The following is a 24,783-nucleotide window of genomic DNA, read 5'->3' on the forward strand; positions in this document are numbered from 1 at the left end:
CTGTTCACAATCACCTCAGAAAGGCCTTCCTGTGAGAGCTGCCTAGAGCTTTTACAATCCCACAGCACACAGACTAGCCATGACAAGAGCCACCTTCTCTCCCACCTGAGGGTGCTCCTGATTGTCTGCTTGGACCATTCACTCCTGGAGCAGTGGGATGTTCCTTAGCGCACTCATTTCCTGCTCCCATGGACTTGGCAGGTTGCTTGCTTTGATGTGCCTCAATTTCTTTCTTTGTAAAATATGACATTAGGCTGGGCGAGGTGGCACACACCTGCAATCCCAGCACTCGAGGAGGCAGAGACGGGCAGATCTCTATGAGTTCGAGGCCAACCTGGTCTACAAAGTCAGTCCAGGACAGCCAAGGCTACACAGAGAAACTCTGTCTCAAAACAAAACAAAAAATGGCATTAGTACCTGCTCAGAGGGACTATTGGGAATATGGACAGCAATGCTGGAAGGAACAAGTGAACCATAGGGTGCTCACAGGCACCTGGAGGCTCCTACCTAATCTGCCTGTTGACCAAGAACAGCACTTGCGCCCTCTCTCTCTGTGTCTGTCTGTCTGTCTGTCTGTCTGTCTGTCTGTCTCTGTCTCTCTGTCTTTGTCTCTCTGTCTCTGTCTCTGTCTCTGTCTCTCTCTTCCCCCCAACCTGCCCCCCATCTCTCCCCCTCCCTGGCTTCTAAGTGGCTGTGACAGTGCCATGTGGAGGAAATCAAACATGAATTACACACACAACTACTGGTTTTCTAGTAAGCACATCACAAACGTAAGAAGAAACAGGTGAAGTTAATCTGAAGATTGTATTTTTATTTGAACCGATTGACCCAAAATACTGCCAGAGCAGTGTTATCTGCAGAACAGCTGCCAATAAGTAATTGAGTTTTCTGTCGCAGTCAGTCAGTCCCCTGGCTGGGCATATATAGTGTGTTATTGGTCTAGATCCATTTGCTACATGACAGCCATGCATGGCCCTGGGCCACCGAGCTGGGTAGTGGGGGGTCTTGCTCTCAAACGTCCTTCCAGGGACTTGAGCAGAACCCTAGAGAAGGCTCTCTTTCCTGCGAGCTCTAAGTTCCTTCTTCAGATTGTCAAGCAATGTGTGATCAAACAATCAGAGCAGCTGGTTGAGACAGTGAACACAAAACACTGCCACTTAAAAATGCCATTATTAAGCAAAATAAGCCCAAAAGGAGAGGCCTGCTTTTCAATTGCTCTAAAAATTGGCACCCAGCTTTGCACAATGGCTTGCCTCTGGAAGTGTCTGATCCCTCATCTCAGCCCTGCAGTACCCTCCCCCCCATCCCCGGCCCCCACCCCCATATCTGCAGGGCTGGTAGCTGCTTTGTACAGGAGGGCTGATGGTACAGGAGCAACGTATACCTGTGGGGTGCAGCAGCTGGGGTCCTGGGGTCGCAAAGGTCTGGCTTTGTCTTTCTCTTTGCCTTTCAGGGTCCCCTGTGCCCAGGTGACATGGCTGGAACATTCCCAGGGGCCCGGAAAGCAAGGGTGTGCATCCTGTCTTAGGCTGTGTAGCTCTTCCAGCAGTACTCTGTGTTACTGCCTGGGGTTGCTTAGTCCCTCCGAGGGCCTCAGTTTCTCCATCTCTATCCTGAACATGCACAGATGTCCCTTTGAGGTCACAGACTCTACAGTCTGTCATGGCAGAGCCTGCTTTGTGCTGGCTCTGACATCATTGTCCTCTGAGGTGAATAGTTTTCAGCCTTAAACAGATGGGCTCGTGCCAAGCCAGGCACTGTAATTTATCTGTAAGTGTATAGCAGCGTGTTTTATTGCATCATAAAACAACTTTGCAGCTTTCAGCGCTTCATGTCAGCATTAATGCATTTTTTGGTTTCTTTCGTGACAGGGTTTCTCTGTGTAGCCTTGGCTGTCCTGGACTTTGTAGACCAGGCTGGCCTCAAACTCACAGAGGTCTGCCCACCTCCCTCCACTGCTCCTGGCTTGATGGGTAATTCTTAAGGTATATAAATGAAGGAGGCTTGGAGCCCTTCTGTACCCTGAGGAGAGTTGAGGTACAGAGGGGGCAGCAGGGTTGGCCATGACCTGGGAGGATGACCATGTTTCTCCCAGAATGCTCTGGGCCTTGTCCATTCTGTGCAGTGCTCTTTAACAGGAGAGAGCACGGGCTTTGTCCCTACGAGGGACCCTGATTCAAGTGGAAGCCCATCTCTGTCCCAGTCAGTTGTCATCCCTCTTGCTCGTCCTCTGTTCTTTAGAGCTTTCAAGTTTGGTGCTGTTCATCAAGGCCCATGTGTGCAGGATGCTGTACTAGGAGACTGGGGTGACTTCAGGGAGGTATCTTTGGGGCATTTTATGTTCACCCCAAGTAGCTTCTTTCCCAGAGGATGAGCTTTAAAGCAGACTTCACAGAAAGGCCCATTGAGAGGGAAGGACAGAAAGCCAGTCATTATGGGGTACATCTGTAATGCTGTCACTTCGGAAGATGAGATGGGAGAATCAGGAGTTCAAGGCTAGCCTGGGCCACGTGAGACTTTATCAAACAACAGCAACAAAATGTCCCCTGGCCCCTTTAGAAAGCACAGCTGGGGGAGTTGGAGAGATGGCTCAGAGGTTAACGACACTGTCTGCTCTTCCAGAGGTCCTGAGTTCAATCCCCAGCAACCACATGGTAGCTCATAGCCATCTACAATGAGATCTGATGCCCTCTTCTGGTGGGCAGGTGTACATGCAAGCAGAGTGCGGTATACAAAATAAATAAATATAAATCAATCTTAAAAAAAAAAAGAAAAAAGAAAGCACCCCTATTCACACACCCTTAGGAAGACTGCAGATGAACCTACTATAGTCTGAGAAAGACTGAAAATAAAGCTTTCCAGAGTAAAGGCCAGGATGGCATTCTCCTGCCTCAGATCAAGTTCTTTAGGCTGCTGGCTGAGGTGAAGGGTGGAGAGCAGGCTGTGGGCTTGAGGACAGTGTAGGAGGCTCTGATAGGCAGGGGCCCACGTTGTAAAACTGCAGTCTTGTCCTATGGTCTTGTTGCCTAAGGCCTTGAGACACTGGGTTGAGACGCGGATGACAGTCAGGGATCAAAAGGCCTTTTCCCTTGGCTGGATTTCCAGCACAGCCTGTGGGTGCAGCTGCCTCCCAAGTGTCCCTTGGTGTCTCACTTGTGCAAGATGGGTCCTCTTTGTGCGGGGGTTCACCTACATCCTGTCTTGGGCTTCTTGGTTCCAGTGTGTGGTTCTGTCTGGCCACGGGGACTGGCTGAATGCAGCCATGAAACCAGTGTTCTATACTGCACCTCTGTAGACGATGTCTGGCTGTGTCAGGGCTAGCCCGGGGAGGACATTAGAGCTTGGCCCTGGAAGGAGACGGGGCTCTGAGAGGTTGAAGGCACCTGCCCAAGGTCCCCCAAGTGCTGCCTAGCTGAGTCTGCCTTGGTGCTGGTGCAGGTTTGGCGCCTGCACCCTGCACCTGAACTACTTCTTGCTGTCTACGTGGCATCCGCTCTAAACACACTCATCTAGGCTTGGAGGATAAAGGGGAAAGGTATTGCTTGGTGTGTCTAGGATTTTTCATTTGTTCTTTTTTTTTTTTTTTTTTTAATGGAGTCACATCTTGTACTCAGTATGTAGCCAAGGCTGCCCTGGAACTGCTGCAATCTTCCTACCCCAGTCTCCCATGGGCTTGAATTGCAGTGGGTGTGTGTCACTGTGCCTGGATTGGTTTTTTCTTTCTTTCTTTTTAAATGTGTTTCATTAGCATATATTAATTATGTATAATAATGGGTTTCACTGTGATGTTTTCACACATGAACACGATAGATTTTGATCATATTTGCCCCTCCCCATGCTGATCTCTCTCCTCTTCACACCTACTCCATCCACTTCTACTTTTATGTCTGTCTGTCTGTCTGTGAACATATGTGTATGGTGTGCATTCAGCTCCTGTACTACAGTGCATGTGTGGAGGTCAAAGGACAATCTTTTTTTTTTTTTAAGATTTATTTATTATGTATACAGTACTCTGCCTGCATGTACACCTGCACAACAGAAGAGGGCCCCAGATCTCATTATGGATGGTTGTGAGCTGCCATGTGGTTGCTGGGGATTGAACTCAGGACCTATGGAAGAGCAGTCAGTGCTCCTAATCTGGGAGCCGTCTCTCCAGCCCCAGAGGAGAATCTTAGGTGCTAGTCTTTACCTTCTGCGTCAGCGGGGCTTTATTCTTTTCTTCTGCTTACACTGGGGAAACTGGCCCGTGAGCTTCCCTGGGTTCTCCTGTCTGCACTGGGATTACAGATGTGCTTGCTGCCGTGTCTAGCCTTTACATGCGCTCTGGAGATCTGGGCTCAGATCCTCACACGTGTGCAGCAAATGATTTCACCCAGCCTCTCTTCCTGTCCCTCTTTGTTGGTGACCCAGTGAGTTTCATTAGAGTTGTTGCTTGCAGTAGTAACATGGTCGCCTTACCAGTGGCTACACAAACCAAAGAAAATGTACCGCTGATTACAGCCGTGTATTGGGATGTCTTCCGAGGACTGTGTGGGATCCGTTGAATTGCATGCTGGGTCTGGGGAGACTCTGGGCCTCATTTATATTTTACTTGGGAACTTAGGGCCAGCTCTTCTGACTCATGGCAGCCTGTGAGTTTAGCCTAGCTCTCCTGTTTGGTGGTCTGGCCAACTGTGCCCAGTTTCCACACCTGTGAAGAGGGCTGCAGGTTAGGTTGAGGGTCTTTTTTTTTTTTTTTTTTTTTCTTGAGACAAGGTTCCTCTGTGTAGCCTTGGCTGTCCTAGACTTGCTTTGTAGACCAGGCTGGCCTTGAACTCACAGTGATCCGCCTGCCTCTGCCTCCCGAGTGCTGGGATTAAAGGCGTGCGCCACCACGCCCGGCTTAGGTTGGGGGTCTTACTAACATATTCCTATCTCATTTTGGCCTGATTGAGCTGGTCCCCTCCCCCAGTGTGAGTCTCAGTACAGTGGGAATGCAGGATCCCTTCCTGGGACCCTGGGGCGGGCCCCCCTTACTCCTCCTGCTCTGAGCAACTATTCAGATGGATGCAATAGCAGACAAAACACAGGATCTCACAGACCAAGCCAACCACAGCCTTTCTTTCCCATCAGAGGCAGCCAATGTGTAATGCGTGGATATTCTGTCATTTTTTTTTTAAAGCCGGAAACAGAGAGCTTTGCACAGTCTATGGGGCCTTCCAAATCAACGATGGTTTCTAGAAACCCAGAGGAAAAAAAAAGTTTGGCCTTGCTGATGTCATGTCTCTTATATTTGACACACAGCAGCATGTGAGAGAACACTGTAACACGAGTCAGCGGGACATGCTGCGGTCCACTGTAGAAGTTCCATCATACGTGGGGCATCTTTTGCATCAACTGCCAAACTCCTACTCGTTTCTACACAACCTAGCCCAGAGCTCGCTCACCTCCGAGAAGGCATCCACAGCTCTGCCATGCTAAAAGGATGCCTTCTCCAGATGTTTGCCCAGAGCACTGGGCGACTTGCCTGATAGAGAGTGCTCCCTACCGGTCGTTTGTAAGGAGCAGAACAGACAGGTTATTTGACCAGAGTTCAACACAGTGATAGAAGGAAGAGGCTCGCTCCCAAGACTGACAGCCTGAGTTCGGTTCCCGGGCCCTACAAAGAAGATGGGGAAAGCCAAGTTTTTCAAGTTGTCCTTTGGTCTCCACACCTGTACCTGACACTCATCTCCACCCAGAGACGGGGTGGGCAGGACACAAGGTGGTAACGGATGCTCAGAATATTGCAGTCCTTGTGTGAGGTATCCACACATGCTCCCCATGTTGCTCCTGTGGGCTTCCATGCCATTTCAGCCTCAGCTGGGGAAGTGCTCGCTGGAGACCACACATATGTACTATGTGACAAAGGAGGAACTGAAACACAGGGCCATCTGCCTGGGGCCTAGGATGTCCCTGTGAGACTAGCCCTTGTGACCCAGTCTGCCTTGTCTGTCGGTCTATGGGTGTTTCTAGGCTCTTCTGCTTAGAAGGAATTCCCAGAAAAGAGGCAGTTTCTGTGTGTATGCACACAAGCTTTTGTATATATGTGTGCATGCATGCACACGTGCGTGCGTGCGTGCGTGCGTGCGTGCGTGTGTGGGTCTGGCCAGATGGCTCCTGGCTCCTACCTGCAGTAAGAGTGACTTTTCCCACAGATAATGATTAAAGGTGTCCAGGGTCCTTGTCTGTCCATATGTCCCCACACAGATCATCCAGGCCACAGTAGCCACTGTGCCCTGAGATGAACTATAGTCTGGTGTAGGCTGAGGTCGCAAAACATCCCCTTTGGTTTCCTAGTAACAAGTTCATGGTGGCTTGTCACAGGCTTGCCTGCCAACCTCACGCCCGGGGCTGAGTTCACACTGTGTGCCAAGCCTGTCAGCACGATGTTTATGTCCCCTGTAAACACCCAGTGCCTGAGGCAGAGGGCAGTTGCTCATTTCCCTCTTGTTTTACAGGGAGAGGGATCTGCGCCTCTGAGCAGCTGCCTCGTTGAAAACCAGGATCAGCCGCCATGCCATGCAGGCTAGTGAGGCTGTGGGCCAAAGGGGCTCAGGCAGGAGGTGCGAGGGGGACACTTTGGGCCCCTTCTGGGCTAGTCCAGGCTATTGTCAGAGGAGTCATTGTTGGGATGTAGCATCTGTCAGTGCAGCTGGCTTCAGGAAACTGCAGGAGGGAGAGGGTGGGACAGGAGGAGGCTGGGGCAGGTAAAGGGCCTTCGCGCCATGTGGCCCAGCTGTGTCTCATTGTCATAGTTGTGCCACTGTGTGGGGTGGTCCCTCCCCACACATATGTTCTCTCGCTTTCTCATGGCAGCGGGACCAACCAAGAAGGGCGATTCCTGCAACCCTGGGGAGGCCAGTGCAGTTCTGGGCTTCCGAGTCCAGCTTTTGTGTTCATTTCGGCTCTTTAATCTCGTGTCATAAGGCACTTAGCATGTGAAAGGCCCTGGTGTGTGTCTGTGTGAAGGCCTAATGTGCACATGAGGGCATCAACCCTGGCTGCCATTCCTTAGGCACCATCTTCTTTTTTTTTGGAAAGAGGTTCTCTGGGTGGCCCTGAGTTCTCCCATTAGGTCCTGTTGGCTGGGCAACGAGTCCCAGACATCCACCTTCCACACCTCCCCAGACCTGAGGTCACAAGCACATGTCACTGCTGCTCCCTGCCCTGACCCACTCTAAAGCAGGTGCTGGGGATAGAACTCAGGTCCTCGTGCTGGAGCGTCCAGCACTTTACTGACCCGGCCATCCATAAAGCTGGTGCTCTGTCATTAAAAAGACATGTTTAAAAAGATTTTGTTGTTGTTGTTGTTGTTGTTGTTGTTAAAGCCCTGGCTATCTCTGTACTCACTCTGTAGACCAGGCTGGCCTTGAACTCATAAGATCTGATGGCTTCTGCCTCCAGAGTCCTGGGATTAAAGGTGTTTACCACCACTTCCTGGCTTGAAAATGATTTTTATATATTATATATGTCTCTGTCTCCCTCTCCTAAAGTGTACGTGGGTGTGTGTGCCTGCCACATGTGTTTTTTTGCCCAAAGGAGACCAGAAGGGGCACCAGATGCCCTGGTTAGGGTTCTAGGTGGGTATAAGCCACTGAGTGTGGGTGCTGGGAACTTAACCCCAGTGTTCTGGAGAGCAGCAAGAGCTTTTAACCATGGAGGAGTGAGCTATCTTTCCAGCCCCATTTCCTCCCTCCCTCCCTTCCTTTTTTAAAAGAAAGATTTAATTTTCCTTCCTTCACCTCTTTTTAAAAATATTTCATTTTAGAAGAGATGATGATGATGATGATGATGATGATGATGATGATGATGATGATGATTTGATGTACTGTGCAAGTAAGTGCAGGTGCCGGAGGTTGAATCCCTGAAGCTGGAGTTACAGGTAGTTATGAGCTCTCCAGTATGGTTGGTAGGAACTGAACTTGGCTCTTCTGCAAAAGCAGTAAGTGCTCTTATTCACTGAGCCATCTCTCTAGCACCTAAGACTTACTTTAGTAAAAAATATTGTAATTACATTTTATTTATTTTGTGTCATGTATGGAGTTCAGTGGCAACGTGTAACAATCAAGTCTCTCTTTTCACTGTGTGGGTTCTGATGAACTCAGGCCATCAGGTTTGGTGGCAGGAGCACACTGAGCCATCTCGCTGCCCCTGTGTCCTTAGGTATGAATGCAGCACCTGCGCTGCGCTTAATTTGCTGACTGAACTTTTCTTCCACCCGCCTGGTGGTGTACCACGTTGCCATGCACTGAACATTTACTATACTGCAAGGCCTGTGCTAGAGAAGCTGAGCTAGGAAATAGCTTATTATCTCCCCAACCAGGCGCTACCTGTAAGAGTCAAATTCCAGGTAGGAATCCACCCCAGTCACCACGTGCACTCACCAGCGTTGGCTGGTCCAGCTCCAGTGTGGTGGAGAGCCAGCTTTTCTGTGAAGCGTGGTCCTAGGTGAAATGGGCTCTAAATCCATCCTTCTGTGTTCCGGGAGCCTCCTGACAGGACCGGGGCAGGCTGTGGAGCCTTAGGTGGGTTTTCATTGAGCTCATGAGAAAACAGGGGTCAAGGGCCTCATACAACCTGCCCCCCAATCCTGCACTTCAGCTCTCTCCCCCTCCCAGCCCAGTGCCCCTTTCCTATTCATTTCATTGGTATGGTCCTCATGCATGGGACCTCTGCAGATGCTGAGGTGCAAAGGCCTGTAGGTGGTAGGTCCCTGTCTGGAATACTTATATTTGGAGATGAGACTTTTGCATAAGAAGAAAGGAAATCCTGGGACATCCATGCCACTGCGGCCAGAAGGAAAACTTGCATTAGTCAGGGTTCGCTAAAGCAACACAACTGATAGAAGGAAGATAAGTATTAAAAGGGCTTTAGTAGCCTGGCTTACAGGCTGTGGTCCATCTGGGAGGTCTAACAATGGCTGCCTCATGATGGAAAGGCAAAATGTCTAGTTTAGTTACACGATCCCCCAGCGCTCGACATCTCAGCCGTATCGATCTGGCGCTGGAGTCCTGAGGGATCCCTGGCCAGCTGCTGGTTTTCAGTTTGTGCTGGGACCCTGAAGGAGTTGGAGTTAGCAGCAGCAGAGTAGATGAACTTGCCAGCAAGAGTGAAGGCAAGCAGACGAAAACAAGAAAACAAAAATCCCCAGTTTCTTCCTTACGTGCCCAGGGTCAGGACGTGGCCCAGGGTCAGGACGCCTCTTCTTTCCTCAGATACTCACAGATGAAGAAAATGCCTTACAGAAGGGCCTGGCGGCTTGGGTTTTGGTTCCACACGTGTAGCCAAGGTGACAACCTGAGCTTGTCACCTCACCAAATGACATCACAGTAACCCCTTCTCATCTAAGCACTGTCTCCCTGCCATTTCCCCCCTTGAAGCCATCTCTACCCAAGAATCCACAAGGATTTGGGTGCAGAACTGATGTTGGGATAAATATGGGTCAACCCAAAAGCATCTGATTAATGCTTACTGCTTGTTTATAGTCATTGCTGAGCTTATCTTATGGCTGTTACCTTACCATGCTTGCTTTTACTTTGATAATTTTGTTTTCATTTAAAAAAAAAAAAAGCTCACCTCTTGGCCTGTTCTCCTCATTTCTTCCTCTCCAGTACTTTGGAGCATGCATGTGTGAAACTTCAGTTCTGCGGTTTTCTAATTGCTGGTAACATGCACGAAGCTGTTCATTGACCTGAGTTAATTAAATAATGGGCAGAGACTGCATCGTATGAGTGCAGATGTCATCAGTGTGGGAAGTCTGCTCAGGGGCACACTCCTGGCTGTGTGTTGGCCCAGGATACAGGCAGGACTCAGAGCGGCTGCGTCTGCGCAGGAAGGGATGTGGAGTGAGAGGGGATGTGCAGTTTGCAACTTTGAGGCCCTGACGCCCTAGGTTAAGGCACCAGACCAGCTTTTGCTGCCCCCGCCCCGTCTTCTGCTTCTGGCTGACCACGTTTGACCTGAGGGTGTTTAAGAGAGCCGTTGGGAAGTGGTGCGTGAAACACAATCCTGCCAGGATGGATGTTCCTGGTCACCATTGATTTTGGGGAAGGCAAGAGCAGAACACAGCAGTGAATAACATGTTGGATGATCACCCTGGGGGTGTTCCCAATATCTCAGTGCCATGTGATGTTGGGGTGCCTGCTGGGGGGTGTTCCTGGTGCCTTAGTACCATGTGATGTTGGAGTATCTGCTGGGGGGATGTTCCCAGCTTCTCAGTACCATATGTTGGGGTATCTGCTAGGGAGTGTTCCCAGTGTCTCAGGACCATGTGATGTTGGGGGTGACTGTTAGGGGGTGTTCCCACTGTTTTAGTGCCATGTGATGTTGGGGTGTCTATTAGGGGGTGTTCCCAGTGTCTCAGTCCTGTGATGGTGTTCCCAGCTTCCCAGTCCTGTGGTCTTGTTTGCTCTGTGACCAGAGAGGGGCAGAGCTGAGTCTGCCCTTCCCTACCTGATGATTCCATCAGAGGGGCTTCTCCAGGCGTCCCCTCGAGGAAGGAGACTCTGGCCACTGTACTGTTGCACATGATGGTACCCTCTAAGCCTCCATTTGTGCTGGTGCTGCTTGATGTCTAAGGAAGGCTGGCTTTCTGCAATGACAAAATGGCAAGGTGACACTAACGTTCTGCGGCCAGCAATGACAAAACTTAGGAAAATACGTAGAAATATACTCAGAGGCACTGGACAGCAGCCAAAAGCTGAGGGAAAGTGGAGGAATATCGTCATAAGGCTCTATCAGTGAGAGGTTGTCTGGATCAGGTTGTCCCCTGGGCGTGTCTATGAGGGGCTGTATTGATAATGTTCTTTGAGATTGGAAAACCTAGTCCACTGGGGGTGGCACCATCCCCTGCCCGGGGACCATGGGCTCTCTTAGAGTGGAGAAAATGAGCCGAGCGTTCAGATGCACAGGTAATTCATGGCTCTCTGGTCTTGACTGTGGATGTGATGTGACTGGCTGCCTCAGGTTCCTGCTGCCTGGCTTCCTCTCAACAAAGACTGGAAGCTGGACCCATGAGCCAAGCAAGCCCCTTCTCTCTGACACTGTTTCTGTCAGGGTATTCTGACATAGTGACAGAAATGGTACTGAGGAGCAGAGCTGTTGCTGTAACCGGCCTGACCCATGTGGCTTTCGGGCCTTTAAAACTGTTTTGTGGGAGGAGCGAGTAAGAGTTTGAAACTTTGGGCTAGGAAAACCACTGAGTGCTGGGAGGCAGGGCTCTCAGTGAGCAGAAGCCCCAGAACCAACCCATATCCCAAGAGTTTTAGAGGGCAGCTGGAAGCCGAGTCCAGCAGCCACGTCAGCTCTGCCCTCTGCAGGAGGACAGAGTTCGAGTCCAGCTAGGTTCACTCTAAGAATAAACATGACATCAGGATCTGGAATCTCCTTGCATATTATTCATAGTGTCCGGTATTCAGTTAGCACAATTAAGTGTCATGGCCTGCAGCGGAGTTTCAAAGGACGGTGTGTGGAGACTAGTTCTTTGCTTCCACTGTGTGGAGCCTAAGAATGAGACTTGTGTTGCCAGGCCTAGTGGCAAGCACCCTTACCCAACAGGCCATTGTGTGTGGAGGTCTTAGACCCCATCACAAACGTTTCTATAAATTGAAGTGAAACAGCGTTGTCTGCATAGGGGCAGGTGAGTACCCATGGAGGCCACTACCGAGAGTTCTGGAAGAGACCCAGAGTTATATGATGAGATGGAAGTTTTGTCCAGGGTGTTTAAGCAGCCTAACAGAAAGAAGAAAGTCCTGGGAAGATTATTCTGGAACGCATGGACATTCCCGTGGGATATTAAACATAAAACCTGTTCATTCGGGTGGATCTGACACCTGAACAGACGCGCTGAAGCTGTGCGGGTCTTAGAAGATGTCAGAAGAAAGCACAGTTTCCTAGGTAAGATATAGGAGTTCTTATACAGGACTACAGATATAATTGGGGAGGCATAGAAGAAAAATCTGAGAAATTGGGCATTGTTCAGTTAAGAATAAGTGCTTAACAGGGGCAAGGGAGGTGGCCCAGAGGCCAAGAACATTTGTTGCTCTCGCAGATGACCTGAGTTGTGTGCCCAGCTCCCGTGTGCCCGGCTCACAACCACCTGCAACTCCAGTTCTTAGAAGCCCATTCTAGGATCGCTGTGAGTTCGAGGCTAGCCTGGTCTACAAAGTGAGTCCAGGACAGCTGAGGCTACACAGAGAAACCCTGTCGCGAAAAACCAAAAATAAATAAATAAATAAATAAATAAATAAATAAATAAATAAAAAAGAAGCCCATTCTAGCTTTTTTTTGCATTTTAAAAAATTTTATTAATTATTCATATTACATCTCAATTGTTATCCCATCCCTTGTATCCTCCCATTCCTCCCTCCCTCCCTCTCATTTTCCCCTTACTTCCCTCCCCTATGACTGTGACTGAGGGAGACTTCCTCCCCCTATATATGCTCATAGGGTATCAAGTCTCTTCTTGGTAACCTGCTATCCTTCCTCTGAGTGTCACCAGGCCTCCCCATTCAGGGGACGTGGTCAAATCTGGGGGGCACCAGAGTTTGTGTGAAAGTCAGTCCCCACTCTCCACTCAACGGTGGAGAATGTCCTGTCCATTGGCTAGGTCTGGCTAGGGATTCAAAGTTTGCTACACGTATTGGGACTCTAGGTGAGAGAAGCAAGAAGAAGAATGGGGAAATAGAAGGACCCAGAGGGTCCTAGAAACCTACAAGAAGAACATTATGATGGGCAGATCTGGGCCCAGGGGTCCTGCTCAAACTATGGCACCAGCCAAGAACAATACATCCATTCTGGCTTCTGAAAGCACCAGGTACAGATGTGGTACATGGATAGACAGGGACAGAACAACTGTATATATGAAAAAAAAAATGTTTATCAGGACACATAAAAAACCAAATATCAATCTTGAGATGGGGTGAAAGGTTGTCACCAAACATATGCTAAAGCTTTAATTGCGGTATGTAACGAGATAGTTTAAAATTCAACAAAGAAAACTTCCAAGATTTACAAGTACACAGGAGTTTTGAACGACCAGTAGTACCCAGTAGGAAAATGCAAAATAAATGCTTGTCCATTTCAGTGGCTGAACTGAAAAGCATAGCTGGAGCTGGAGATGTGAGGTCATGGGAGTCTGCACCTGCTTCTGGGAGGGGTGGGACACTGGGCAGATGCTTCTAAGAGAAGCCTGCCTCTTATTGGGTTTTGGGTGTCTTTCCTTAGGTGCCATCCATTGTTTTTCTTTAAAAAAAAGTTTTTTTTTTTTTTAAATGATGTATGTGGTAGTGCACTCTTTTAATCTCAGCACTCAGGAGGCAGAGGCAGGTGGATGTTCGAGGCCAGCCTGGTCTATAGAGTGAGTTCGAGGACAGCCAAGGCTGTGTAGAGAAACCCCTGTCCCAAAAAACAAAAACAAATTTTTAAAAATATATTTTAAAGATCTGTTTCTTTTTGTGTGTATGTGTGTTTTGCCTGCATGTATGTACATGCACCACATGTGTACAGAGCTCATGGAGGCCAGGAGAAGGCAATGGATTCCCTGGGGACAGGAGTTACAGATTGTCATGAGCTGCCATGTGGATGTTGGGAACTGAACCCAGGTCCTCTGTACAACCAGTCAGTGCTCTTAACCCCTCTCCAGCCTCAGAGTTACTCTGTTTTTCTATGTTGGATGGTGGCATGTGCAAGTTCGAGAGCAGATTTCCACAGAGTTCAGAAGAGAGCATTAGCTTCCCTGGAGCTAGTGTTAGGCGGTTGTGAGCAACCAGTGTGGGTGCTGGGAGCAAAACTTGGGTCCTCTGCAAGAGCAGAATGTGCTGTCAATATCTCTGGGCCCAGCCCTCCAGCTCTCCCTGTAGTCTGAGACAGGGTCTCTCTCTCACTGGCATGGCGTTCACCAAGTTGGCCAGCCTGGCTAGGAAGCCCCAGAGATCTGCTTCTCCCTGCCTGCCTAGTGTTGGCATTACAAGAGTTATACTTTTAAGTGGCCTGGTACCCATAGAAAGGGAGACTGGATCACAAGCTCCACTCATTCAGCACTGCCAAGGACCAGATGCAAGACTTCATGGGACCAGAAGCCAGATGCCAAAGGAAAGGGCTGTCTGCTGCTGACTTCTCAGTGAGGAAGGAAGTCATTGAGGATCAGCCAGGAGGCAGGTTAGGGGTGTGGAATTGGAGAGGGGATCAAGGGCTCTGTGGTAAGGTGGAGTTGGACAGTCCCTTTAGTGGTCAACGAAAACTTTTCTAGTTTTATAAGTCATACTTACCAAAGCCACCATGAAAAGCCACCATATGTCATTGCTCACGAGGCCAGTGGATGCAGGTGTGTGTAGCTGGTATGGAGAGTCAGCTGCGGGTGAAGGGTGCCGAGAGCTTACCTAGTGAGGAGCCACCTTTGCCAAAGCCCACAGGCTCATGGGAGATTTGATGGTGTCATTCAAGCCTCATCTGACTAGGAACTGCTGGAACCTCACTGCCTTGGTGGGCTAGGATGGGGCTGGCCCCGCCCACCCAAGGTTAGCATATGCCGCCTGCTCCTCTGTGCATCCATCTGCCAAAGGCTTCAAAGCCAAGTAGCAGAGAGTGTGTGGGACACGAGTGCGTGTTTCCCTATGAGTCAGAGCAGGGCTCTAAGGACACAGTAGAGCTTCCAGCCATTCCACCTTCAAGTGAGAGTTAGGAGTCAGGCCCCTGGTAGAGCTAAGAGCTACTCATACCTCAAGAGCTGGCTGCAGTAAGTCTGAGGTAGGACTTTTGCACGCATCTTTATTGGCGAGGAACCTAGCTGGCTGGGGCCTGAGTCCCAGAATTGTCTTGGATACCCTCACAAGGTGAGGTTAGAGAGAAAGTGAAGGTTCCAATGTTGGCTGGTTTCCAGCCTGCAAGACCCCATTCAGGCTCAACTTTCACCCATTTGACCCCTTTCACTGGCTTGTGGAATATGTAACTGTCAAAGCTCTCTGCTCATCACTTCCTTCCCCCCAGCCCGTTGGAGCGAAGCTGGTATCTGTCTCCAGATAGGGAGGTGTGTCATCTGCCGTGAGCCGTCTGCTTCTGAAGCCTGGAAGCATCTGTTTCCCTCAGTTCCACGTGGTTGGAATTCTAGACAGCAGCTCTGCCTCCAGCCTCGCTCTGTTGCATGACAGAAGTTTGGCTGACTACTATCGGCCAGAAAGGACCCTGATGCCCTCACCTGGCCAGGAGACTGGAGGGTAGAGTGACAGGGCCATACCCTTGGCACAGAGCCAGAGAGGCTGGGGAGGTGATTTGTGTTACTCTGGTGACAGACAGATAGACAGACCGACAGACCTGCCTAGGGCTGGACCCTCTGATTAGTCAGCTGGAAAGAACACAGGATGTTCTGAGGTGAGCCTGAACTCTGAGTGTGAGCCCTGCATGGCAGGAGACGGTGTGCACCCCAGTGTCTGTCCACCATTTATGATGCCCCAGTGCAGGCAGGGAGAAGAGCCAGGAGGAGTTGGTTGGAGTTGAGGCTTCAGCATGCGCGTGTGCATGTGCTCGAGTGCATGCGTGTGTGTGTGTGTGTGTGTGTGTGTGTGCACGCGCGCACACGCACGCCAGCACATGTGTACTATTTAATGCTCAAAATAGCCATCTCTAAAAATTTTGTGGGTCTACAAAGAACAAGTGGCTTTTAAAAACCTAAGTTGGCTGGGCATGATGGTGCATGCCTTTAATCCCAGCACTCGAGAGGCAGAGGCCGGTGGATCGCTGTGAGTTTGAGCTCAGCCAGGTCTACAAAGTGAGTCCAGGACAGCCAAGGCTAACGCTGAGAAAGAAACCCTGTCTCGAAAAAACACACCCAAACCCAAAACAAAAGAAAACAAAACACTAAGTTGGTGCATAAGTGGGATGGGTCTGAGGGTGGATGCTTGCACACAAGCTTAGTGCTTTAGTTAGATCTCTGGAGCCTAAAATAAAGGTGTCCACAAAGTGATATGGCCACCACACGCACTGTCACACATGTACCTCCCCACCATGTGCACATACACAATAATAACTGAAAGCTTAAAAAAAAAAAAAAAGGAGGCCGGCTAGTGAGGGAGGACGGTTGTCATGAGTTTGAGGCTAGCCTGGGCTCCAATGTGAGTTCTAACTCAGCTTGGGTTACAGAGTTGAGACTGTCTTGAAAAACAAAACCAGAAGCTGGGCGTGGTGGCACACGCCTTTAATCCCAGCACTTAGGAGGCAGAGGCAGGTGGATCGCTGTGAGTTCTAGGCCAGCCTGGTCTACAAAGTGAGTCCGGGACAGTCAAGGCTACACAGAGAAACCCTGTCTCAGAAAACCATTTAAAAAAAAAACCAGAAAAAACCAAACAATAAGAAATTTGGTGTGGGTATTCAGAAGGCACAAGAGTAGGTGGGCAGTTCTCCATGTAACTGTTGTAGAGTGTTTGTCTCATGTTAGCCAGGTCCTCTGACCAGTGGTTGTAGGTTGGGGCACCCAAAGCAGCACCCTCCCACCTGTCCCTCAGTCTGTGGGAGCTCACTGCTACCCAGCACAGGGCTCCCCACCTGTACCTCTGAACACTGGAGCACAGTTACCTCCTCTGAGGCAGTGGCCATGGGATGGCAGGCAGACTGCTTGAGGAGACCTGCAACATGGTGGGGAGGGTTCAGAGCAAAGGAGAGGTTGCTGAAGTGTGAGGCAGATGTTTTATCAGCTAGCACAAGGCAGGTGGGAAGGGCGGCTGAGGACTGCGCTAGCTCCAGCTGGTGCTGGGGAACCCTACACACATAGGCAGGGGGGCGCAGAGCATTCTTGCAGGGGGGTACTTGTGGTGACTTGAATAATAAGCATCCCCCACAGTCTCGGGCAGTTAAATACTTGGTTCCAGTTGCTGGCAGTGTTTGGGAGGTAGGGCCCTGCTGGAGGGAGTGTGTCACTAGATGCCTGCTCTGAGAGTTTGAAGACATTTTGTTAAACTCTCAAAGCCATTAAACATTAAGACCATTTTCTGTGCACTCTCTGCTTCCTGCTGTTGTTTAAGATATAAACATTGCACCCACAGTCAGGAAGCAGGTGTGTGGTGCATGTGCGTGCGTGCGTGCAACTGCTGATGTTCAACTTGCTTTCTCCTTTTTGTGCAGTCAGGTTCCCAGCGCATGGAGTAACACCATCCCCATTCAAGGTGGCTCTTCCCACCTCAGTCAGTCCGACCCAGAGACCCCCCTCAGGCACGCTTAGAGGGTCTATTGCTGGAAAGAGACACCATGGCTAATACATCTTATAAAAGAAATCAAATCATTACAGTTTCAGAGGGTGAGACCATGATGCTCACAGTGGGGAGCATGGCAGCAGTAGCTGAGAGCTTAGAGGCGGAGTGGAGAAGGTGTGGAGGAGGGGTGGGGGCGGGGAGGGAAGGGAGAGAAAGCCTGAAAGACTGACTGGACTGGGTTTGGCATGGGCCTTTGAAAACCTCAAAGTCCACCTCTAGTAACACACCTCCTCCAGCAAGGCCACACCCCCAATCCTCCCCAAACAGTTCCACCAACTAGGGGCCAAGCACTCAAATAAGCCCATTCAAGGCAGTCTCACTCAACCTGTCTGGTTGATAGTCTGTGTTAATTTATTCTCATTGGGTAGCTTGGGGGAGGCCAAGGAGCGGTGGGCAGAATCAAAACTTCCCCAGGTTTTAAACTGGTCTTCACTTTCCTGGGTGCTGGTCTGGAAAGGGGCATGACATGTGTCTCTCTGCATTCCTCCATTCTGTGTGGTGTCTACAATATGTGAGAGGCAGCCGTATGTGGATCCTGTATCTTTGGCCTTCATGATGGGGCTGATGGTGGAGACCTTGGGCTAGCTTCTCAGAGCACTTGGGGCTTCTGGACACAGGCTAAGACTCTGTTCTGGTGTCTGAGCTGGGCATTTATTTTATTTTATTTTATTTTTTATTTTTTTCAAGACAGGGTTTCTCTGTGTAGCCTTGGCTGTCCTGGACTTGCATTGTAGACCAGGCTGGCCTGGAACTCACAGCCATCCACCTGCCTCTGCCTCCCGAGTGCCGAGATTAAAAGGCGTGCGCCACTATGCCCGGCAAGCTGGGCATTTATACAGATCAGCTACAGAGGATCCCAGTGAAAGAAAGGAGGTGTCTCACAGCAGGGCCCCTTGCTGGTGTGTCTCTAGCATTTACTCCAGGCTTGTGGCATCGCTGGGGGGCGGGGCGGGAGAGGGAGAGCCTTCCAAGACAGGCAGATCTCCCTGGCAGCCTCTGCCCAGCCTGATTCAGACGCGCTCACCGAGGCATGCCGCTGTGTAGATGGGGAGCCTAGGGCAAGGTGGCTGGACCTTCCTTCCTTGTTCACCCACCTTTCCCTGTGCAGCGAGCATGACCTGGGTGAGGACATCTACGACTGTGTCCCGTGTGAAGATGAAGGTGACGACATCTATGAGGACATCATCAAGGTGGAGGTGCAGCAGCCCATGGTGAGCACCGCCCACCCTCCCACGCCCTGCCTCCCCTTCCCCCCCTTCCCCTCCCACTCCCCCACCCCGCTACAGGAGTCTGGACCTTCCCATGGGAGCTGCCTGAGTACAGACCTGGGCCCTTGCCAATCCCCTGAGCTTCCCCTATAGTGTCCTTGTAGCCTCACTGAGACGCCCTGAGGTGCCCTATGGCTGTTGAGTCCCTACAGCAGGGTGCATACAAAATTCCTTAGAAGGCTCTCAGTCCTGCCTATCTGGAGAGCCTTAAAATAGTAACGCTGTGTTCAGTCTAACACAGTGCCACTAAGCACACTTCATTGTACCTCTTTGTGCGGAGAACGAGGAGACCGGTGCGGGCGCAGTCGGCCAGCTGCGCGCCTTTTATGTTGAAGGGCATTTATTTTCACGCAGCCTTGGCTAATGATCTTGCGGACGACGGTTTGTGCCAGCTCCGGCTTATTGCCAACAGCTGCTGTAAGGAAGGTGGGGGTTCCGCCCTGGAGGGATGCAGAGAGGCGGGCCCTAGAGGGGCCATAGCTCCCACACACCCCTGGACTCCCCAAAGGTGGGCACCTTGCCACTTGTCAGTTATAGAGGCTTTTCAACGCATTTGTGTTCCTGAAGAAGTGGGAAATTTATCAAAAGCCAATATTTCTGTCTCCCATCTGTGTGGGAGCCTCCAGCTGGTGGCAGAGAAACAAAACGCTGAGAAAAGAATCTTAAAGAGCCTCGAGAGCCTTTCCCAGGCTAGTGGTAGCCTGCTGCGTGCCTGTCTTCTGAGGCAAGATGGACGGCTGTACTGGGGCCCTGGAGAACACCACCCTGGAGAACATTGTGCACGTTTGTCCCCGAGAGTCTAATGAATGGTCTCCTTCCCATCATGCTCAGGGCTCCTGCTTGTCCAGGGCACGTGGGAGAGGTTTCAGTGTAGAAAGCCTGCTCAGGGCTTTCCCAGAGCTCTCCTGAGGTGGCCTGGGAAGTCCCACCAGGTTGGTTAAGCACTCATTATTCTCAAGTCCTCATCAAGCTGTGTACACTAGGGGTAAATACCAGTATGCAGGCACAGTGGCCTGTGGCCATGTTTGAGGGGTTCCTGTGCTCAGCTATCAGGCTCTTGAGACTCCTGCAGCACTCCCCGGAGCCTGTCACTGTCCCTGGTCCTGAAGAACCCCAGGTCCGGGGGGACATGCCTGTCTATGCCTAAAGGACGCCGCTTGTACCACCGCCATGTCTCTAGTGATCCCCGAGAAGTTCCAGCACATTCTGCGAGTACTCAACACCAACATCGATGGGCGGCGGAAAATAGCCTTTGCCATCACTGCCATCAAGAGTGCGGGGCGCAGATATGCTCATGTGGTGTTGAGGAAAGCAGACATTGACCTCACCAAGAGGGCTGGAGAACTCACGGAGGATGAGGTGGAGCGTGTGGTCACCGTCATGCAGAATCCACAACAGTACAAGACCCCAGACTGGTTCTTGAGCAGACAGAGGACGTGAAGGATGGACAGTACAGCCAGGTCCTGGCCAACGGTCTGGACAACAAGCTATGTGAGGGCCTGGAGCCACTGAAGAAGATCAGAACCCACGGGGGTCTGCGCCACTTTTGGGGTCTTCGTGTCCGAGGTCAGCACACCAAGACCACTGGCCACCGGGGCCGCAGTGTGGGTGTGTCCAAGAAGAAATAAGTCTCTGGGCCTTTGCTGTCAGTAAATAGTTTATATACCTGAAGGGAAGGAAAAAAAAAAAGGACAGCCGATGCTCTAACGTCCAGTGCTGGTGCTGGATCTTTTGGGGTGTCTAGTCCATCCACAGAGGGGATGTAGACTTCTTGCTCTAGGGATGCTGAGAGAAACAACAACAAGTTCTCCCACCTTCTCATCATGTCTGGAACTAGCTGAAGCAAACTGTCTAAGTGGGAGGTAAATTGGAATGCGGTTTCTGTGACGTGAGGTTAAAGGCAGCGAGGATCAGCACGGAGACTGACTTGTCCTTATGCTGTGGTCTGGGCCCTTCCCCACTGGGCTCTGGGAAGGGCTGTGACATAGCTGTTGGAGTTTGGGGTGGCAGTGGGTGGGCTGTCCGTGGTGGCCCTTAGAGGACAGTGGGCACTGCTGACTGGTTCAATCTTGTTTGCTCTTCCATGCATTCAGATCAGATACATGCAGGTAAGTTGCAGGTAAGACGAGGCTGAGTGGCCTGTGGGGAAGGTGGCAGAGGCCATAGAGAAAGGGTTGGACCATGTTCTTGGTGAGACACTGCCAGGCACACAGGATTGGATAGGATCTTGGATTGAGATCCATCCATGTGCCCCCCCCCCAAATCCTACGCAGCCTCAGATAGCGATGGCCCTCACCAAGCCTCAGCTCCATGTCGCACAGCACTTGAGAATGCTGCAGTGCACAGCATAGGGGGGGCCCTCTTAGGACCAACAGGAGGGTAGCTGGGTAGGCACCTGTCCAGTGCTGCATCTTCAGCGTCGTTGGGAGCGCAGACCAGGCTCTCTGTGCTTGGAGAACCAAAGAAAACATCTCTAAATCTCACCACAGCCCGCCTCCCTCTACCCAGTACAGGCCGTCTCCCAGTCAGGCCCTGTCCTCCCTGCTATAGAGGTATGTCCCCAGGTGAACCACTGATGAGCTGTTACCTCAGGCCTTCTGGTTGGAGGTGTGTGGCTCATTCCAAAAGTCTGGCCTGTGGGACATTTGGTGTTGGGAAGCCAGAATGGGTCAGCTGTGGGTCTCCAAGGAGTTAGTCAGTGCCAGCTGCTGGACAGGGCTGACCCACTCACACAAGTGCCATGAGGACACCTCACCTGTATGTGGTACCTTCCTCTAGTGAGGCCTTTGTCCCAGAGTCAGGGCTGAGAGCTCAGGAGTCTAGAGGCCTCCACACCTGCCTTGGTGCTGACTCTCATTACGCCCTCTCCTATTCATGTGCCTCAGTTTCCTCAACCACAGATAACAGGAAGGGGCTGTGACCCCCACTGTGCACTCAGTAAGCTTGTGGCCATATTGGGAAGGTGTCATCCTGTTTGTAGGGCAGATAGCCAGGCACTCAAGAGACAGACAGATGGCCTGCAGTGGGTACCTGGGTGGCTAGGTCCTGCCTCACGTCTCATGTCTCCTTCAGAAAATGGGCATGACTGAGGATGACAAAAGAAGCTGCTGCTTGTTAGAGATTCAGGAGACCGAGGCCAAGTACTACCGCACCCTGGAGGACATCGAGAAGGTGAGACCGCTTTATGCGGAGGAAGCCCAGGGTAGAGGGGAGTTCATTTCACCCTAACTTTGAGATTACAGTCCCCACGCAGGGAATCGGTGCAGGACCTCAAGGGGAAACCGTGCAGAAAGCTGTTTACCGGCTGCACAGGCTCATGTTTAACCAGCTTTCTTAAACAGTCCAGGACCCCTGGGCAGGGGCTGGTGCTGCTCAGAGTGGACGGGGTCCTCCTGCATTAACTAATAATCAAGCCGGCTCCCCACAGACGCGCCCACAGGACAGGCTGAGCCTGGCAGTGCCTCCATTCCAGCTCCTTTCTCAAGTGACTCTAGGCCAGCGGGTGTCAACCTATGGGTTGCAACCCTCTTGGGGGTGTCTCAATTCAGATGTCCTGCATCATAACAGATATTTACCTTATGATTCATAGCAGTAGCAAAATTGCAGTTATGAAGTATCAATGAAATAATTTTATGGCTGGGGGGGGTCACCACAGTGTGAAGAACTATATTAAAAGGTCACAGCACAGTGGGAAGGTTAAGAACCACTGTAACAACTTACACGCTGGGATAGCAGCCCCTATACCTCGCCATCATCTTCCCACACAAACGAGTCTCCCTTCCCTTCTGTAGAAAGCCTCCTAGCCTCCCCAGTATTTCTTCTGTGTTTCCGGATAAGCCAGCCATGACTGCAATTGTAGGTTTGAACCTATGAGGCCAGATCTTGTCTTTTTTGTTTTGTTTTTTTGTTTTGTTTTTGTTTTTATGTTTATGAGTGCCCTGTCTACATGTACACCTGCAGGCCAGAAGAGGGCATCAGATCTCATTATAGATGGTTGTGAGCCACCATGTGGTTGCTGGGAATTGAACTCAGGACCTCTGGAAGAGCATCCCGTGATCTTAACCACTGAGCCATCTCTCCAGCCCCATGAGGCCAGATCTTGAGCAAAGTTCTCTAAGCCTCCCTTTGCCCATTGGGGCACACTGGTGCCTTTGCTGGTGGCCAGGAGTGTAACCCATTGGATGAGATGGGCCTTAGTGCTGGCAGTGACCTGCACCCATCCGATTAGCCCCCACCACCTCCTAGTGGAGTAGCTCTGACTTTTTAATCTTCCTGATGCATCTGTGTCCTTTTGTAAAGAGCAACAGCACTGCCAGGCTGAAATCCTCTTGGCTGCTCTCTGGTGTGGAGTTTGCCCCAGGGCAGCCACAATGGTGAGGTGAGGAGCCACCATCCAAGGGTCCTGGGATACACTGCCCCTTGGCCCAGGCCGGCCTTACTGTGGTCTCTGCAGAGCTGTGCTGTGGGTTGTGGTCTTGGTCCCAGCCTGCCTTGCCCACTGTGCAGTCCCATATTGCCCTCTCTTCGTGTGCTGCCTAGTGAGCGCTGAGTGCCTTCCTGTGCCTGGCAGCTTTGGCTTTGACTGTGGCAAGCGCCGTGCATACTGAGCTATAGCATAAACTTCTTCCTTCCAGAACTACATGGGCCCCTTGCGGCCGGTGCTGAGCCCGGCGGATATGGCTGCCGTCTTCATCAACCTGGAGGTAAGCTTTCTGGCATGCTCTTCCCAGGCATGCAACTGTCTCCCAGGACAATCTCCCCGGGGCCTGCCAGAGCTGTGGCTGGCTTGTGGTTGACAGATGGGGGGATAGCTTCCCAAACTGGGGACAGTGGCTTCAGGAGGCAGAAGATGAGGCATCTGGTGTGGCCTGAGCGTTGTCCATGTGACTTGCTGTGTTAGTTGTCATCTGCGTACAGGTTTGCACAGCTCTGGAGGGGACTATTAGCGAGGCTTCTGCTAACACAGAGGGAAGCATGCTTCACACCTGCTCTGCCCTGCAGGTGTCTGAGCACTTGTGTGCACCGGATGACCCTGTGCGAAGGTTAACCTGCTCAGGCAGCTGGCTTACAACTCCAGATGCCACACATGAGTGGATGCCCCCAGAGCATGCTGCTTGCTTCTGGCTCCTTACCACCTCCCATTGGCTCAAGGACTTGGAGTGTGGCGGCGGGGGTAGGGGAGTCTTACTCTCCCACACAGGGCTGAGCAGAGTGTCCATTCGACTGTCTGGGTCTCAACCAGGGCAAATGGCTTGGGACAGTAGAGAAGCTGGGAGGAGTGGGGGGGGGGGTGGCTAGTGTGCTGAGCACCGTTCTGTATCTGCTGTAAAACCTGTGGAAGCCTACTTCCTCCAGGCCAAGGAAACACTGAGCTGAGTGGACGCAGGCCACATCGTAGAGCGGCAGGGAGGCCATGAGGCTGCTAGCTAAGAACAGCCACACTGCTTTCTCCATCTTCCGATAGCAAGTCTGTCCTGAGGCAGCTGCCATATGTCCCCGGGCCCTGGTTCAGGTCCGGGCAGCACCCTGCACTGCATCACAGCAATGTGCTCTAGCTTCTTTGTGTGCTGGGTACTGTGATAGGGTGTCCAACCTGTGGTTCAGAGTGGGGGGTCGGGGGCGGTGTATGGCCTAGGCAGGGTGCAGCCCGACACTAACTCTCAGATTTACTTACAACATTCTAAGATTTCTTTTGCAGTGTTTTATATATATATATATATATATATATATATATATATATATATATATATATATGTATATGTATATATATGTATATGTATATGTATATATATGTATATGTATATGTGTACACACACACACACACACACACACACACACGTTTTTCAAGATAGGTTTTCTCTGTTATCTTGGCTGTCCTGGACTCGCTTTGTAGACCAGGCTGGCCTCGAACTCACAGCGATCCACCTACCTCTGCCTCCCGTGTGCTGGGATTAAAGGCGTGCGCCACCACACCCGGCTCGTGTTATATTTTTGTACTTAAGTTGTGTGAGCCTTGAGTGCCAACTCTGTTGATGGCCTGGGCTGCAATGTCAGAAAGTTAGAAAGCCGAGTGGTGGTGTCTCACACCTTTAATCCCAGCACTTGGGAGGCAGAGGCAGGCAGATCTCTGAGTTCAAGGCCCACCTGGTTCCCAGAATGAGTGACAGGACCATGCAGAGATATCCTGCCTCAAAAACAAAACAAAATAAAACAAAAAGACAAAAAGTAGACATGCCTGCCAGAAGCTTCCTGCT

The 24,783-nt window shown here is 51.0% G+C and overlaps 1 protein-coding gene and 1 pseudogene across 3 annotated transcripts in view; both read left to right on the top strand.

Annotated features, from left to right (window-relative positions):
• Nucleotides 1-24,783, top strand: part of VAV2 (vav guanine nucleotide exchange factor 2) — a 176,701-nt gene that overhangs the window by 117,258 nt on the left and 34,660 nt on the right. For both annotated transcript variants that reach the window (XM_084799117.1, XM_084799118.1), the window contains exons 5-7: nt 18,370-18,472; nt 21,602-21,700; nt 23,164-23,232. In XM_084799117.1, the coding sequence (XP_084655243.1) occupies nt 18,370-18,472; nt 21,602-21,700; nt 23,164-23,232 (271 nt within the window). The remainder of the gene's footprint in view (nt 1-18,369; nt 18,473-21,601; nt 21,701-23,163; nt 23,233-24,783) is intronic.
• LOC311607440 (small ribosomal subunit protein uS13-like) lies at nt 19,640-20,202 on the top strand (annotated as a pseudogene). Its single transcript has one exon. The product of its transcript is annotated as a small ribosomal subunit protein uS13-like (transcript).

This window comes from Acomys minous (genome assembly GCF_964271855.1).
Source record: "Acomys minous genome assembly, chromosome: 10".
In the NCBI taxonomy this organism is placed as follows: domain Eukaryota; kingdom Metazoa; phylum Chordata; class Mammalia; order Rodentia; family Muridae; genus Acomys; species Acomys minous.